This window comes from Phyllostomus hastatus, unplaced genomic scaffold (genome assembly GCF_019186645.2).
Source record: "Phyllostomus hastatus isolate PE091 unplaced genomic scaffold, TTU_PhHast_1.1 phas_contig_283, whole genome shotgun sequence".
Taxonomy (NCBI): Eukaryota; Metazoa; Chordata; class Mammalia; order Chiroptera; family Phyllostomidae; genus Phyllostomus; species Phyllostomus hastatus.
Window position 1 is genome coordinate 7,175,476 of NW_025333833.1, and position 13,093 is coordinate 7,188,568.

Below are 13,093 nucleotides of genomic sequence, written 5' to 3' on the forward strand. Positions count from 1 at the left end.
TCGTGCTAGATGTCTTTGCTGTCCCCGTAGTCATTGTAGGGGACGCTCAGGGTCTGCTCCTCGCACGTCTTCCTGAGGTCCTGGCTGAGCTCCGACCAGGCGAGTCCGTAGGGCTTGATCTCGCTGTAGCGGCAGGCCAGGTACTTGAGGGAGCCACGGCGCAGGCTGATCTTGGGCTCCTGGAGGAGCCCGTTGCACCAGCCGCTGAGGTCCCCGAGCTGGGAGAGGATGAGGCCGGCTTTCCTAGGGAGCAAGCACGGGGGTCAGGCAGAAGGCACACGGGAGGGCAGACGGCACGAGACTTCAAGTTCACGGGGCAGAGCCCGGGCTGGTCCGCTTCCCGTTCTATTGCTGGCACTTAGAACGGGGGTGTTCCCCAAATATTTGTCAAGCGAATGAATGGATGAATGAATGAATGGATGGATGGATGAGATAATTAATAAGATGGATGTGCAAATGGGCAGGCAAAAACAAAATGCAGTAAGGAAAAATAAAGAGAAAATTACTGATATTTCAGTGGGCATGTCTGCCCTTTTAAAGTCATAGACCTGTCGGTTTTGAAAGACAAATCCATTTTCTTTAAAGCCAGTCATTTATCACCATTAAATGACAAATAGGGTGTTTGTCGCAACAGTTCCCTTTTCAAAGCACGGGGCAGAAGCAGCGGTGCAGTGGACGCCAGGGGCTATCAGATGTAGCTGATTGTGCCCGTCCGGAGGTGAAGGAGTGGGACTCGGACCAGGCCAACAACCCCCGCGGTGCGTGTGGGCGCAGGGTCGTTCCTGGGGAAGTGCGGACCTCCAGGGGCTGGTTAGTTCACCCCTGGGGGGCTCGGGCTCCGTCCCTCCTCCTCCTCCCTCAGAGAGGAAGGAGGTCATCGCCATCGACCCTGATCAACGTGGGGAACAGAGGCGACTGTCGCAGATCCCGGAGAGGGACATGAGCAGAGCAGGGCGAGGTCTCCCTGCATTCACACCCCCGGACGGAGTGGTCCCTCTGGGCCGGCAGTGGAGTGTGATCGGTCGCCTAGGTGCACGGCCGGGGGAAGTGGGTGGTGGCCGCCACCTTGGCGTCCTGGAGTCCGAGCCAGTGACCACCTACCTGCTGGACCTCCCTGGCTCGGACTCTGAACACTCACTCATAGGGTGTGTGAAGGAGCAGGAATCCCTCGCCCATCTCTGCTTTTCAAAGACGGAAGTGACCGCAGACCACGCAGCAGAGAGATTCTCCGAGTTGAACACGCTGGGATGTGCCGTCTCGGCAGCCCAGTGAGAGCCCCCGCAGTCTGCCCGCCGCGAGGCTCAAGTCTCAGGCAAGAAGCCATCCCCCCACCCCCCCGCTAACCGACACCTTCCAGAACACGGGAGTCCGTGCGCCCCATCTACAACGAGCTTTCAAAGACCAGGAGTCACGCTCCTCTCATTCCTTCCCTGTCCTGGCCGTGACACCACTGCGTGCCTGGCAGGGCGGGCTTGCGAGGGGCACAGGGACAGAGGAGGAGCGAGGTCACCTGCTCTCCAGCCGCAGCAGTGGGTCAGAGGAAACCGAAGACACACTCGGGCCTGCTGACCGCACGTCACCTCACACAGATGGGCTCTCCTCTCCCGGGGGCCTCTCCGGCGGGGCCAGCAGGCTTTCCGAAAGCCATCAGCCACAGGGACATTGGTGGCCCATCATCTTAATGTGTCCTGCTGCATGTCATGAGTTGTTGACAAGTTTGGGGGAGGGTGGAGGACAGGAAGTGCAATGAGAGAGAGGGGCAGCCTGTCTAGTGTCTTTAGGAAACAGATAAAGAAGCACGACCCAGTCACTCACCCTTTCCAACACATGGATTTACCTACTCCTGTGGGGCTTTGTGGCTATTCCCATGCTCACTTTTTAAAAAATTATCATTAAAGTGGATCTGCCCTTGACCCTCTCAGAGCCTGTGGTCTTTCTTAACAGCAAGCAAACAATGTTGTTCTCAAAGTATTTCAGCCCCCAGCTCAGCCCGGCAGCCTCCGTGAATTTTAGTGGATTGGACTGGCCTGAGCGGGGGGAATCCTTTCTGCCCGATCCTGCGACGTGGGCACCAACAGCCTGCTTTGGGGTCACTCCCATGAGTGACGCTGAAGTGGACTGACGCATCTCAAGGCAGAGGACCTTGCTCCCTGTAGTTGTCCCTGAGGTCCACGACACCCACGAGCACAACTTCATGTTCCACAAGCTGATAACACTGCATGTTTTTTCTAATCTCATGGAGCCCTGGAAAGCCAGTGAAAGAGCCTCCTGGGAGGGGAGCTTCGGGAGAAGCGAGTCCAGGCGGCAGCGGGCGCTCCTGCACAGCGCGGTCCGTGCTGCTTCCCTCCCGCTTTCTCCGTCAGCCAGCTCTCCCTGACTCTTGAGGTACAAGGGAACAAATGGCAATCCCAATGCCCTTGGAAATGAAGACGACATAGGAATCGTCCGTGCCATTCAAATCGTGACATTTATGTCTCCTGACCAAGAGCTGTATATTTACACCCAATAAATGTCAGGGGACGAGGGGAGGGAGAAGGAAGTGGGTGGAGGAGAAGGGGGGAGGGGAAGTGGGGGGGATGATGTGAGTAATAAGAGGCAGGTGTGTGATCAGGTATGGGGCAGCAAGGACATTCCTTAGTATGTATCAACTCTCTAACCCAGGGCTGGCTTTTTCCCAAAACTGAGACACACCGAGTTGAAAGCCCCTCGTCAGGACAGCTGGCGATTTCGGGTCCTAACAGGAGATGCACGGGGGCGGGGTCTCCCTCCGGGCTGGTCAGAGGTCAGATGGACGGGGTGACTTGGGTGGCCCTCTTCTTAAGTCCTGCTCTCTGGAGTGCAAGGGTCCTTTAAGTGCTGGAGGACTCCACAGTGCCGACCTCCATTTTCTTGTTTTCCTTTTTTCCCCTATCCTCAAAGTCCTTGCCCCCTTTTTTTCTTGCCATGAGCTGCTACATCATTTTGGGACGTACTGGTACCCACATTCTGTGTGCAAAGCCTCGTCACTGTGTTTATCGGCCAGTGCCAGTACTGGCAGGGAAATCTGGTTTTCTCAGCGTAGCCATACACAGCCGTAAAGAATGGAACGAAAGGCAGGCAGTATCTCTACACATTCTTCCCATTCCTCTCCCTCAGAGACCTCTGTCCGGGCCATGCAATCAAAGGGCAGTGCACACTGGGCGTTTTGGGAAGTGGGAGCCTCGGGGCCAGAGGAAGCCGGCCGGCACTGTTATGTCCTAACTTCGGCCAAGATGGAGGTCAAGGTGGGTCACTGGCTGCCCCTACGTTGTCTTTCAAGAGAACGTGGAGTTTAGCTCAACGTGTGTGTGCAGAATGCACACGCAAAGACCATTTTTGGATAACCTCTTCAATAAAACTGCTGATTTTCTTTCATGGGACTCAGCTTTCAGCTCCTACTGTTTTAGCGTTTGGAGTCTATGTCACGTGACAAAGGGGGAGTTAGACAGTCCAGGCAGAGTGTTTCCAGAGCTCAGGACACACGCCCATGACCTGACCACCTAGCTACAGCTCGAGAACCGGCCTGCATGCAACGAGCTGCCTGCAGTCACGGGGCTTCCGTCTGCAAGCGCCTAAGCTCCCCGTGGGCGCCCACGCACAGGCCTGAATGCATTCCTCCTAGCGGAGGAGGTACAGACTCTCTATGAGCCGAGGTCTTGGCAAGAGGCAATGAAGTCTGTCGCTTACCTGGGTCCCAGTTCATCCTCACACCGCCAGGTGAACTCTCCGAAACTCTCGTAGTGCAGGTTGTAGTGGTAGAGGACCCGGTGGAGGGTGGGGGCGCCCAGGTCCAGGAGGGTGTTGTAGGCCGTCTGCTGCTCCTTCCCGCTGGTGTAGCCGTTGAAGAGATTGTAGATCTTGTCCGCGATTTCTGAGGAGGGCAGAGCAGACAGATAAGTAAGGTTGTGCGTGCGTGCACACGCGCACACACACACACAGACGGTTATATATATATAGGCACACATGCATATGCACTACTCAATAATTACTTAATAATGAGCCCGGCATCTGGAGAAAGTGGGCTGAGTAATTCCCTTTACCTTGACCCCATCAGGTTTCCATTATTTCCTTACAAAATGAAAGCCTTTGACTACAGTACCACCTAGGTCAATTTCAGTTACAGTATTCTTTGTCGTTACTCAAGTTTCCTAAACACAGATAGCCTGAGGCAACAGCTCATGGACTAACACTTCATGGGTGATGCCATCCCAGGCAAGCAGAGGAAGGATGAAGGCAGGAGGGAGGCGGAGGCACCAGAAGGGGGTGCTCTAGGGAGCGAGGTGGGGGCTGCGTTCAGAGGATGTAGGAAGCTACTGGACCCCCACCGGCCCATCCGTGGGGAGTAGGGGAAGAAGACTTTATTTCAGCAGCCCTCCGTGTTGGTCTGGGGGGCTTCCACACTTGCCCCCAGGACGCATGATCTCCCTGGCACCTGCTGGGCCGCATGTGCTTAAGTACCCAGCGGGTCCTGTAAAAGCAACCGGGAAGCCCTGGGCAGCGGGGCAGGCGTGGGGCTCGGGGAGGAAGCGAGGCGTGCCCAGTCCCGCCTCGCGCCACAGGGGGGAGCCTTGAGGGGCCACAGCGCCCAAAGCCACCTGGGCCCATGACTGCGGAGCCTCATGGGGAGCCACCCGGACCAGAGGGGAAGACGAGCTCGCCAGTCAGTGGCAACACACGTATTGCATCCGGTACATTCTGCAGTTCCAAATGAGTAACCTTTCAGTTAATTTACAGCTTGCGGAGGTCTGCCTCCAAGGCGGACCCTGCAAAGCCGAACTTGGTGATGTGGCAAAGGGGCAGTGAATTTGGAAAGCCTTGGCATTCTTTCCTGCGGCGCTCAGAGCACTTTATCACGGAGTGCTTTCTCACTAAACCTGCCAGAGGAAGGAGATTTGTTTGCATTCCCTTCCTGCACAGCTGGGGGCGAAGACCAGCAGCAGCGCTGTCTCACATCCCAAGTCAAGTCTGCGGATGAAGAGACTAAGGCCATGGGTTTCTAAAGCAGACTTGGCCCCCTGGCCCCCCCGGTAACTTAAAGGCACAGCAACCTAATTTCTTGTCCCAATTCCAAGGGCACGCAGGGCTGCCGGGGACGGCGGGCATCACTGGAGGAGTTTCTTAGGCTGGAGTGAATGCATTCTCACCCCTGCTCCCCCGAGACACTGAAGTACTTTCATTCTTTCTCTGCTCTGCCCGCTGCCCACGGGGACAGGAGCCTGGTCCTCCCTCCTCAGGGTTCCGAGCGGCCAGCCCAAGGCCGGACAAGACAGGAGGTCGAAAGGATGTCAGCTGAGTGAGTGGGACTCGGGACTCGAGAGCAAGCGGAACCCACACCGGGCTCCTCGGGGACACCTCGCCACACCAGGCTCCCCCAAACCCTTGTGGCCGGCAAGCGTGGCTGCACTAAAGGGAATGTTAGTTCAGAAGTCCACTCCAATTTTCAAAATTTAAAAGTTCTCAGGCTGTTAAAAAAGGATCCAGAGGTCCAAAGGATGGCGATTTTTAAAATAAAGGTTTGTGATATCACGAGTTATTTGCAAAAGGCCCACTGGTGGCTAAGAACTTGCCCTGGGAGTTCCAAGCCCCACACCACCCCGCAAGATGGACACGAGGGCCCCGGTCTACGAGTGGGGGTGTTCAGAGACGGGCGGGGCTGGGCTACGTCTGTTCTTTGCTCTCCTGTGCCGGTGCTCAGGGGCTGGTGGTGGTCACCCCACTTACGAGACAGGAGGCAGCGTCTTGGGGGGATGCGGCTCGGGGGTGGCTGTTTCTAGACAGGCACCCGCCCTGTGTGAACTCCCTTCTCTGCCTGACCAACCCACACACCCATCTCGGTGGCCTTCACTCGTTCGCACTGTCTCTCCCCTGACCACCGCCTCCCCAGGGGCCGCGCGGTCTTCCAGGCAAACATCACGGGCAGCGGGACCAGGCGGGCCCGCGGAGTCCCCTCAGCATTCCGTCTGCCTCTCTCTGCAGCCCCGCCTGCACCAGGCGATGGGACGGGCCGCCCCTGCCTTCTCTCCGCCGCACGCCCACCCCCTCCGTCAGCAGACCCTCTCGGTCCCACCGCTGAGATGATCTAGACGCGAACCCCCTCTCCTCACTCCCGCCACGGTCACGGTCGCGGCCGTTCACGCACCGTCTCCCCTCGGAACGGCCTTCTAGCTGTTCTCCCCGGGTCCACCTTAGACCCTCTCTCCCTTCAGGTCCGTCCTCAGCACAGCAGACAGAGGATCCTCACAACATAAGTCCGATCCCGTCCCTCTTCTGCTCGGAGTCCTCCAGGGCTCCCATCGAAGCCCGGGGCGGGGGGTGGCGGGGGGCGCCTGTGACCTGGACCCACTCTCGGCAAAGTCACAGACGCTGCAGCGCGAGGGCACTGTGACCTGTTCACCGCCGGCTCCTCCTCACTCCTTCCTGGGCCGCCATTCCCCTCGTGACAAAGATCACAGCTGCTCCCTATCCCCGGCGAGGGGAGGTCCCCGGGGCATCCGTGGCAGACCTGCTGGCCTGGTGCCGCTTACCTTGGGCTTTGACGTCGTCCACCACAGGGCAAGGGGTCTTCACGATCACATCGCTGGGCCGGGAGCGCCGTCCCGTGTTGTCCACGCCCCACAGGGTGAACCTGGCCAGGGGAGGGGGAGTCGTTAGCAGGGAGAACCGTGGCCCTGGGGACAGCCACGCTCTGCGTGGGTGGGACAAGGGGTGGCCCTGGCTGCTCCGCCCTGTGACTCCACAACGCACTTCCTGCCACCACCCAGGCCATCAGGCCTGTGGTCTGGGGCCCCTTGCTGCTTTCTGTGGGGTCCTGCGTTGTAAGCTGCTGTCTGGGGACATTATCTGATGGGAGGCACTGGGGCGCAGAGCCCTGGCCCTCAGAGCGGCCCTGCCGACCAGCAGCGAGGGCAACGGGAGCTCCCACGCTGCACCCGGACCTGCTGAGCCCTCGGGGACTCCAGGGGTGGGGAGCAGACGCATCCGACAGCCCGGAGCCACAGGAAGGGTGCGTATCCATGGAAACAGAGGGTCAGAACCCGGGCCTGAAGCCTCTGCTCCCCGCCCTGTGGGGGTGATTTAACTCCTCTGGGCTCTGCGTCCCCCATCTGTGAAATGGGGACATGAGAAAGCAGAAAGCCCCAGAGCGGCACCCAGAGCCCAGCGAGGCTGCGTGACTCGGCTCCACCCTGTTCTGTCCCGTCCGCACTCAGCTGACACTGTGACACCTCGGACTGATGATGGTTCTCCCCGTAAACACCCGAAGCGAGGCCACCAGAGGGGAGGGGCCGGTCCTGCCAGTGGCCGGGGCTCTGCCTCCCACAGGTGGCTCTTCCCGACCCCGAGACGCCGCCCCGAGGGCCCTGAGTGCTGCGTGGCAACGTGCCACCGAGCGCGAGCGCAGTGACAATGAGAAGTGGCCCTGAGAGCTCCCGCCCCACCCACAGGAGGATGGAGACTGGCTGTTAGGGACTGACCCGGTCATTCCTGCTCTGGGCCACAGGGCCAGGGTCCTGCCATTTGGAGAGGACCTCGCAGGTGACAGGGACGGCCACCTCCAGTGTCCCGCCCAGGCCTCTCTCACTAACCCAGCGAGGCTCATCACTCTATCTTTCTCGCGTGTCCTCACGGGAGGCTCAGGCTGGATGGGGAACGTTCCTCCCTCTTGGCGGAGCCGAGGGAGGAAGACACGCCCCGGGCGAGTGGCCCAGTGCCGCCTGCGCTGAGGCGGCAGCACCTCGGGGCAGGGGCAGGGGCGGGACGTGGCGGGAGGACTCTGGGCAGAGAAGGGCCGGCCGGCCCCCACCGCCCCTCCGCTCGGAGGAGCCCAGAGAACACCAGGGTCCGGCACGTGGGCCTTCCCTCCCCCTGCCCTCCCCGCTCCTCCTGCGGGGGCCGCGGGCACCGCACACAGGCAGCCTCCATCGCTCCGGGGCCCTGCTGCCGTGGGGTTTCGACCGCGCTGACCTGCCCGGGCGCAGGGCACGGTGGCCAGATGCAGCCGTGGGCTCAGGCCTGCCGGGACCAGGGGCTCGGTCCGTCCCACCGGCTTCTGCCTGGAGCCTCCAGGACCGGGTTCCTCCCCCCGGTCCCCACCCCTGGGTTGTCCCGCCACTCCGGGCAGCCTGGCTTTGGGTCCCAGCTCGCACTCAATTCCAGCTAAACTGAAAGAATGCTGAGCCGGGATAAAAATGCCCATGCTCAATTCCCAGATGACTCCCACAGCACAATTCGTGTAAGAGTCAGCTCCTAGGCACTGACGACGTTTAATAAGGTACTAGGAAAGGAAATGCTTCCCACAGGTGTTTTCCCCCCACACTTGACTGAGGAATCGTAGACAAATATTCGTGACCCACCATCTTCTAAGTGGAGGGGACGCTTGACCTCAGAGCCACTCCTCAGCCGTCCCAGTGCCCTTGACCCTCCCATGACACTGAGGAGCCACCCGCTGCTTTTCACTATGAAAGCCTGGGGAGCACCTTACACTTGGGAAGCACCACGTGCAGTCCTTTCCAGAAGGCCACTTCCACCTGTGGTTAAGGTCAGCGTGTCCACCGAGAACAGTCGGAGGACAGGGCAGCCGCGAGGAGCCCTGGTCCCAGCCTGGAGGGCCACCGTGTGAGCAGGTCCACTGTGAGCCGGCGCAGCCCGGTTCCCGCTCCAGAGTGGGGGGTTCCCGGCCCAAGCACTCTCGGGCCCCCCACCCTGGGCCGCCCGCCCGTGTCCCCTGCTCTCTCGCCCTCCCCTCCTGTGTGGTGGTCTCTGCAGACCCCTCCGGATCTGCTCCCGTCCCCTGGGTTACCTGTCCGCTGCCACGTGCCCCCAAGGGCCATGGCTCTCCCAGGGGCCTGTGCCACGGTGAAGGGGCCTCAGATGTCCTGTCTCTGAAAGGAGGCTGCCGGACCGGACACCCTTTCAGGCAGTTTGCAGCCACGGATCCCTAACTGGTTCCGTCTCATGGACCCTGCTCAGAGTAACGGCGTTAAATAAAACGCTCAGGACAGCCAGCTGTGCTGCCGTGCGGCTGTAGCTCTGCAGACCCAGGTGGAGGGCCAGCGTTGTGCTCCACCCGAGGTGCTGAGATCACGCTTCTGGACCCTCCCAGCAGCCCGGAGTGGCTGGGGGGTGGGACGCCACGCGTGGAGAAATGCTAGCCGGGGTCCCACCCTCACCGCCGGCCACAGCCCAGGCAACCAGCTGTGGGGTCCTGGAAAGGTTACTCTGTGCGGCCGAACCTCAGTCTCCTCAGCTGTAAGACGGGAGCAGCGTCCTTAACCCCACGGGGCTGGGACGGCCCCAGACGCACCCTCCCGGGGTCCGCTCTCGAGGGCCGCCTGCCTTTGTTTCAGAGATGAGAAAACTACGCTGCAGAAACTTGGAAGCTCGCTTGCAATCACTGAGTGGCTAGAAACGAGCCAGGCGTGGGGCCCAGGTGTTCCCCATTCTCAATCGGGACTCCTGCCCCCAGCGGCACGGGGGCTCGAGCTCGGCTCCACACCACCCTCGCACAGGCCCTGTCCTGCGGCGGTCTGCAGCGCCACCTGGTGGACGCTGGCTGTCTTTCCCTCAGCCCCACGCGCTGGCTGGAACTTGTTCAGCCCTCAAGGTTCCCGTTTTACAAGCCAGAAGGGGGCGACCCTGGAAGCTCACCAAGGATGTCGGAGTAGGAGAGGCTCTCAGCCTCCCTTCTTTGATCCAGGATGGTTGGCCGCATCAGGCCCACATGAGGAGGGCCCCCGGGTGGGGGAGGGCTGGCTCTCCCCATAGTCGGCTCTGCCAGCCTGATGGTAAACAGGAGCTTCGAAATTCCTAATTAACAACGTGCCGTAGCCACGGGAACTGGGGAGCCCTCGTTATACATGCAGATTCCAGCTGCACTGCGTTCCAGGCGTGGAAACACCTGAGTTTCACGGCAGGTGCCCTCGTCCTGGGATTAGCGTGCATGTCTCTCTGCGCTTTCCAGCTCCCCTGCGAGACTCTCTTCTTCACATATTTCACCCTCCTCCACAGCCCCCAGCACCCTGGGCACAGTTCCTTATCCCGTGTCGGCAATACTCAGCCTGGGCATCAGAGGTCACCCTGCAATCAAGCCACTCACACGACTAGTGCTTTTCATCCTTGAACCCTCTGGCCGCGGAGATGCAAGTGATTTATTCCACGCACCTCGGCTCTATTCTCGTGACCTCATCTGTAAATTGTTACATGTTTTTCATCCCGATGGGGTCTACAGGTCCCAGAACTACATCACGACAGCCTCTGCCTCAGCTCCTTAACTTTCCCCTCGTGACTTGGATTCCATCATTCTCTCTCCTCTTTCGGATTCTGTTCTGCCTCTGCTTCACGAACGTCTTAAAAGAGTCGTTCCCGGGGCACGGGGAGGAACGGGGACGAGACCCTAGAGAGGACGAAGTGCCGTGACAGGGGGTCCACTCTTCTTCCTTTGGAGAGAAGCGCCGGCCGTCTGCAGCCTCTGCAAACTGCCTGTCCCTCTGCCCCCGGCGCGGGCTTTCTGCGGCAGCCGGGTTCTTGCTGGGCTGCACCTTCCTCCCCAAACTAGTGACCCCCCTCGACTGACAGCACCCACGGTTTTATGGTCTCTTCTATCCTTCTCCTCACCGCCCTCCTGCTTCCGCCCCCCTGCCCCGCGGACGGCTTTGCTGCTCACCGCCACGCCCCTTCGCTCTCCCTGGCTGTTTCGCCCGCCTGCTGTGCCTTTCCCAACAGGACCCTCCCCACCGCAAGTCTGCACCCTCAGATGCGTGTGACCTCCACTCTCGTTACAATCCAACCCCTTCTCTTCTCTTCCACGTGTTCCCTGCTCTTCCACCCGACGGTACTTTCATTCTGCCTGGTGCCAAAGTCAGTTGTTTATCTGTCTCCCCGCTGGGATGCCAGCTCCTTGCAGGGTGGGACTATCGTCTCTCCCTTGCTCCGCCCCCCCCCCCCCACACTCCAGTGCCTAGAAGCGTCTGTGTAAGGCGGAGCGGGGCAAGACTTGAGAGACCCAAGACAGCTCCCGCGTCTCTAAGGGAACTCCAGCAGCGGGAGGGAGCCAGCTGGGAGCCTCGGGCTGTGCGGGTGGGGAGCAGCCGGGCCGCACGAGTCACTCACATGTAGATGGTGTCGGGCTCCAGGCAGCGGATGATGAGCGAGATGGTGGCGAGCTGCCTGTCGGGCACCTGCGAGGGCATGGCACATGGGGACTTGGCGCCCGAGATGATGTCATCCACGAAGCTCAGCACCGTTTCTGCCCGGGGGAAGGGATGGGGAAGGCATGAGGGACCCCGATGGCCAAGCGAGGAGGACGCGGGGCCCACTCGCCGAGGACTTAGCGTGACAATCGCCTGGTCCCCGCCTGCTGCACTTCCGAGGAGAGGAAGCAGACTTAGAAGGAATGCTTTCTCCTGGCTGCTGCACATTTAACTCAGAGATTTAGGGACATTTGTGCACAACGAGTTCAGAGACAACTAAGGCAAGATGGACAGGCCACCCTTGCGAGATCTTTTAGGACACGTCCCTGGTGGGAACAGCCGTCTGGTCAGCGGTCGCTGCTGGACCATGGTGGCACCCGTGCACACCATGGGGGACGGGCCTCGGAAGCAGCCGTGGACAGCAGCCCACGCCCGGAGGCACTGAATGTGTCCCTGCGGCCCAGCAGGAGGTTCACCAGAGGACATCCACCCCGAGGCAGGCTGTGGGCGCCGCCATCCTACCGGCGACCACGCCCACACGTCGGTCTTGGGAACCAATTACGCTGACTGTTCCTATGTGTGGATGGTGAAACCGCTGGGCATGAAACGCTTCTCGAGGGGCATTTAAGACTCCCTTCGTCTAGCTGGCCCTGGCGAAGGCAGAGCCTGCTGTAGGACAAGATGGGGGTGGGGGGAGTGAGTCTGTCCACACAGGCTCTTGCCTGGAGGGAGGTTATTAGCAAAGAAGCCTTTTCTTCTGTAATCAGGGCAGGATTGTCCCCTCACTGTGGGCTTGGGTGACCGGGCCTGTATTGTCCCGTCTTTGTGAGTGTGCCTGGAGGCCATGGACACTTCTTTTAAAAACAAAAAGAACAACAAGACAAACCAAGGCTGGTCCTCCGGATCCCCATGCAAACCTCGGGACTGAACAAGATGGCTGGAGCTTCTGCTCGTCCCCCGAGGCCCAGGGACTGGGCCCCAGAGCAGAGCCGGGGGCAGGGCAGCCCTCTCTGCCTCGCCACCCTGCATCCGGAGGAGCCCCTGACGCGGGAGACGCTCACCTGTCTCCACCTTGGAGTGGTCCAGCCTGTCGGTGACCTTCTCCTGGCGGAGGAGGTAGTCCACGATCTGGACGCCGATGGGGGGCTCCGAGTGCTCCCAGGCCAGGACCACCAGGGTGCTGCTGGGCTCGTGAGTCGTGGACAGTCGCAACCTGAGGGCAGACGGGGGCGAACGTGACGTGGGGACCCCGCTGAGCCCGGCGAGGGCCGTCTGATACCACCGCCGGCGGCCACCTTCCTACCTGTCGCCCTGCAGACTCCTCCCTCGAACCTCCTCTTACCCAACCACTGCGGTGACCCCTCGGAGGGCCTGTGCCCTTCGTTAGAGAGTCGAGTTTCTCGAGGATCCTTGAAATCTATGTTTTCCTCATCCAAGCGCCTGTTACGGGTTAGGAACTCAACATGTACTTGTGATTAAGTGGGTAGGTGAGGGGCGGACGGATGGACCGCTGCATCGCACGGGGCCAGGGACAGGAGCCCTGTGGAGGGCTGGGAAGCCTGATTTCTGCGCTTGCTCTGGAGAAGTAGGAGCACGTGCCCACGGTGCTCAGCCACGGGCCCATTGGAGGGGGTGCCTAGGAGACCCCGGCACTAGCAAGTGCACGGCTGGCTCACGCCCCGCAGCGGCATTGGGATCTGCCCCGCCGGGGGGACCCCGGCTTCCTCCCTTGCTGTGGGTGCCAACCCCTCATCCTCCCCAGGCCTCCTGCGGGGGTGGGCCCCGGCCCAGGCTCAGGCTGGAGGTGATGCCCACGGGGTGACGCCCCCTGGGCAAGAGAAAGCTGGCCGCCCGTCAGGCTGTCCTCCGGGTGATGTCCTGGGTCTGCA

At 60.6% G+C, this 13,093-nt stretch overlaps 1 protein-coding gene across 2 annotated transcripts in view; it reads right to left on the reverse strand.

Annotated features, from left to right (window-relative positions):
• Window positions 1-13,093, reverse strand: part of ASTN1 (astrotactin 1) — a 269,721-nt gene continuing 256,628 nt past the window's right edge. For both annotated transcript variants that reach the window (XM_045838783.1, XM_045838782.1), the window contains exons 19-23: window positions 12,266-12,417; window positions 11,125-11,260; window positions 6,543-6,643; window positions 3,706-3,889; window positions 1-243 (exon numbers count right to left, since the gene is read on the reverse strand). In XM_045838783.1, coding sequence (XP_045694739.1) covers window positions 6-243; window positions 3,706-3,889; window positions 6,543-6,643; window positions 11,125-11,260; window positions 12,266-12,417 — 811 coding nt within the window. In that variant the 3' untranslated portion in view covers window positions 1-5. The remainder of the gene's footprint in view (window positions 244-3,705; window positions 3,890-6,542; window positions 6,644-11,124; window positions 11,261-12,265; window positions 12,418-13,093) is intronic.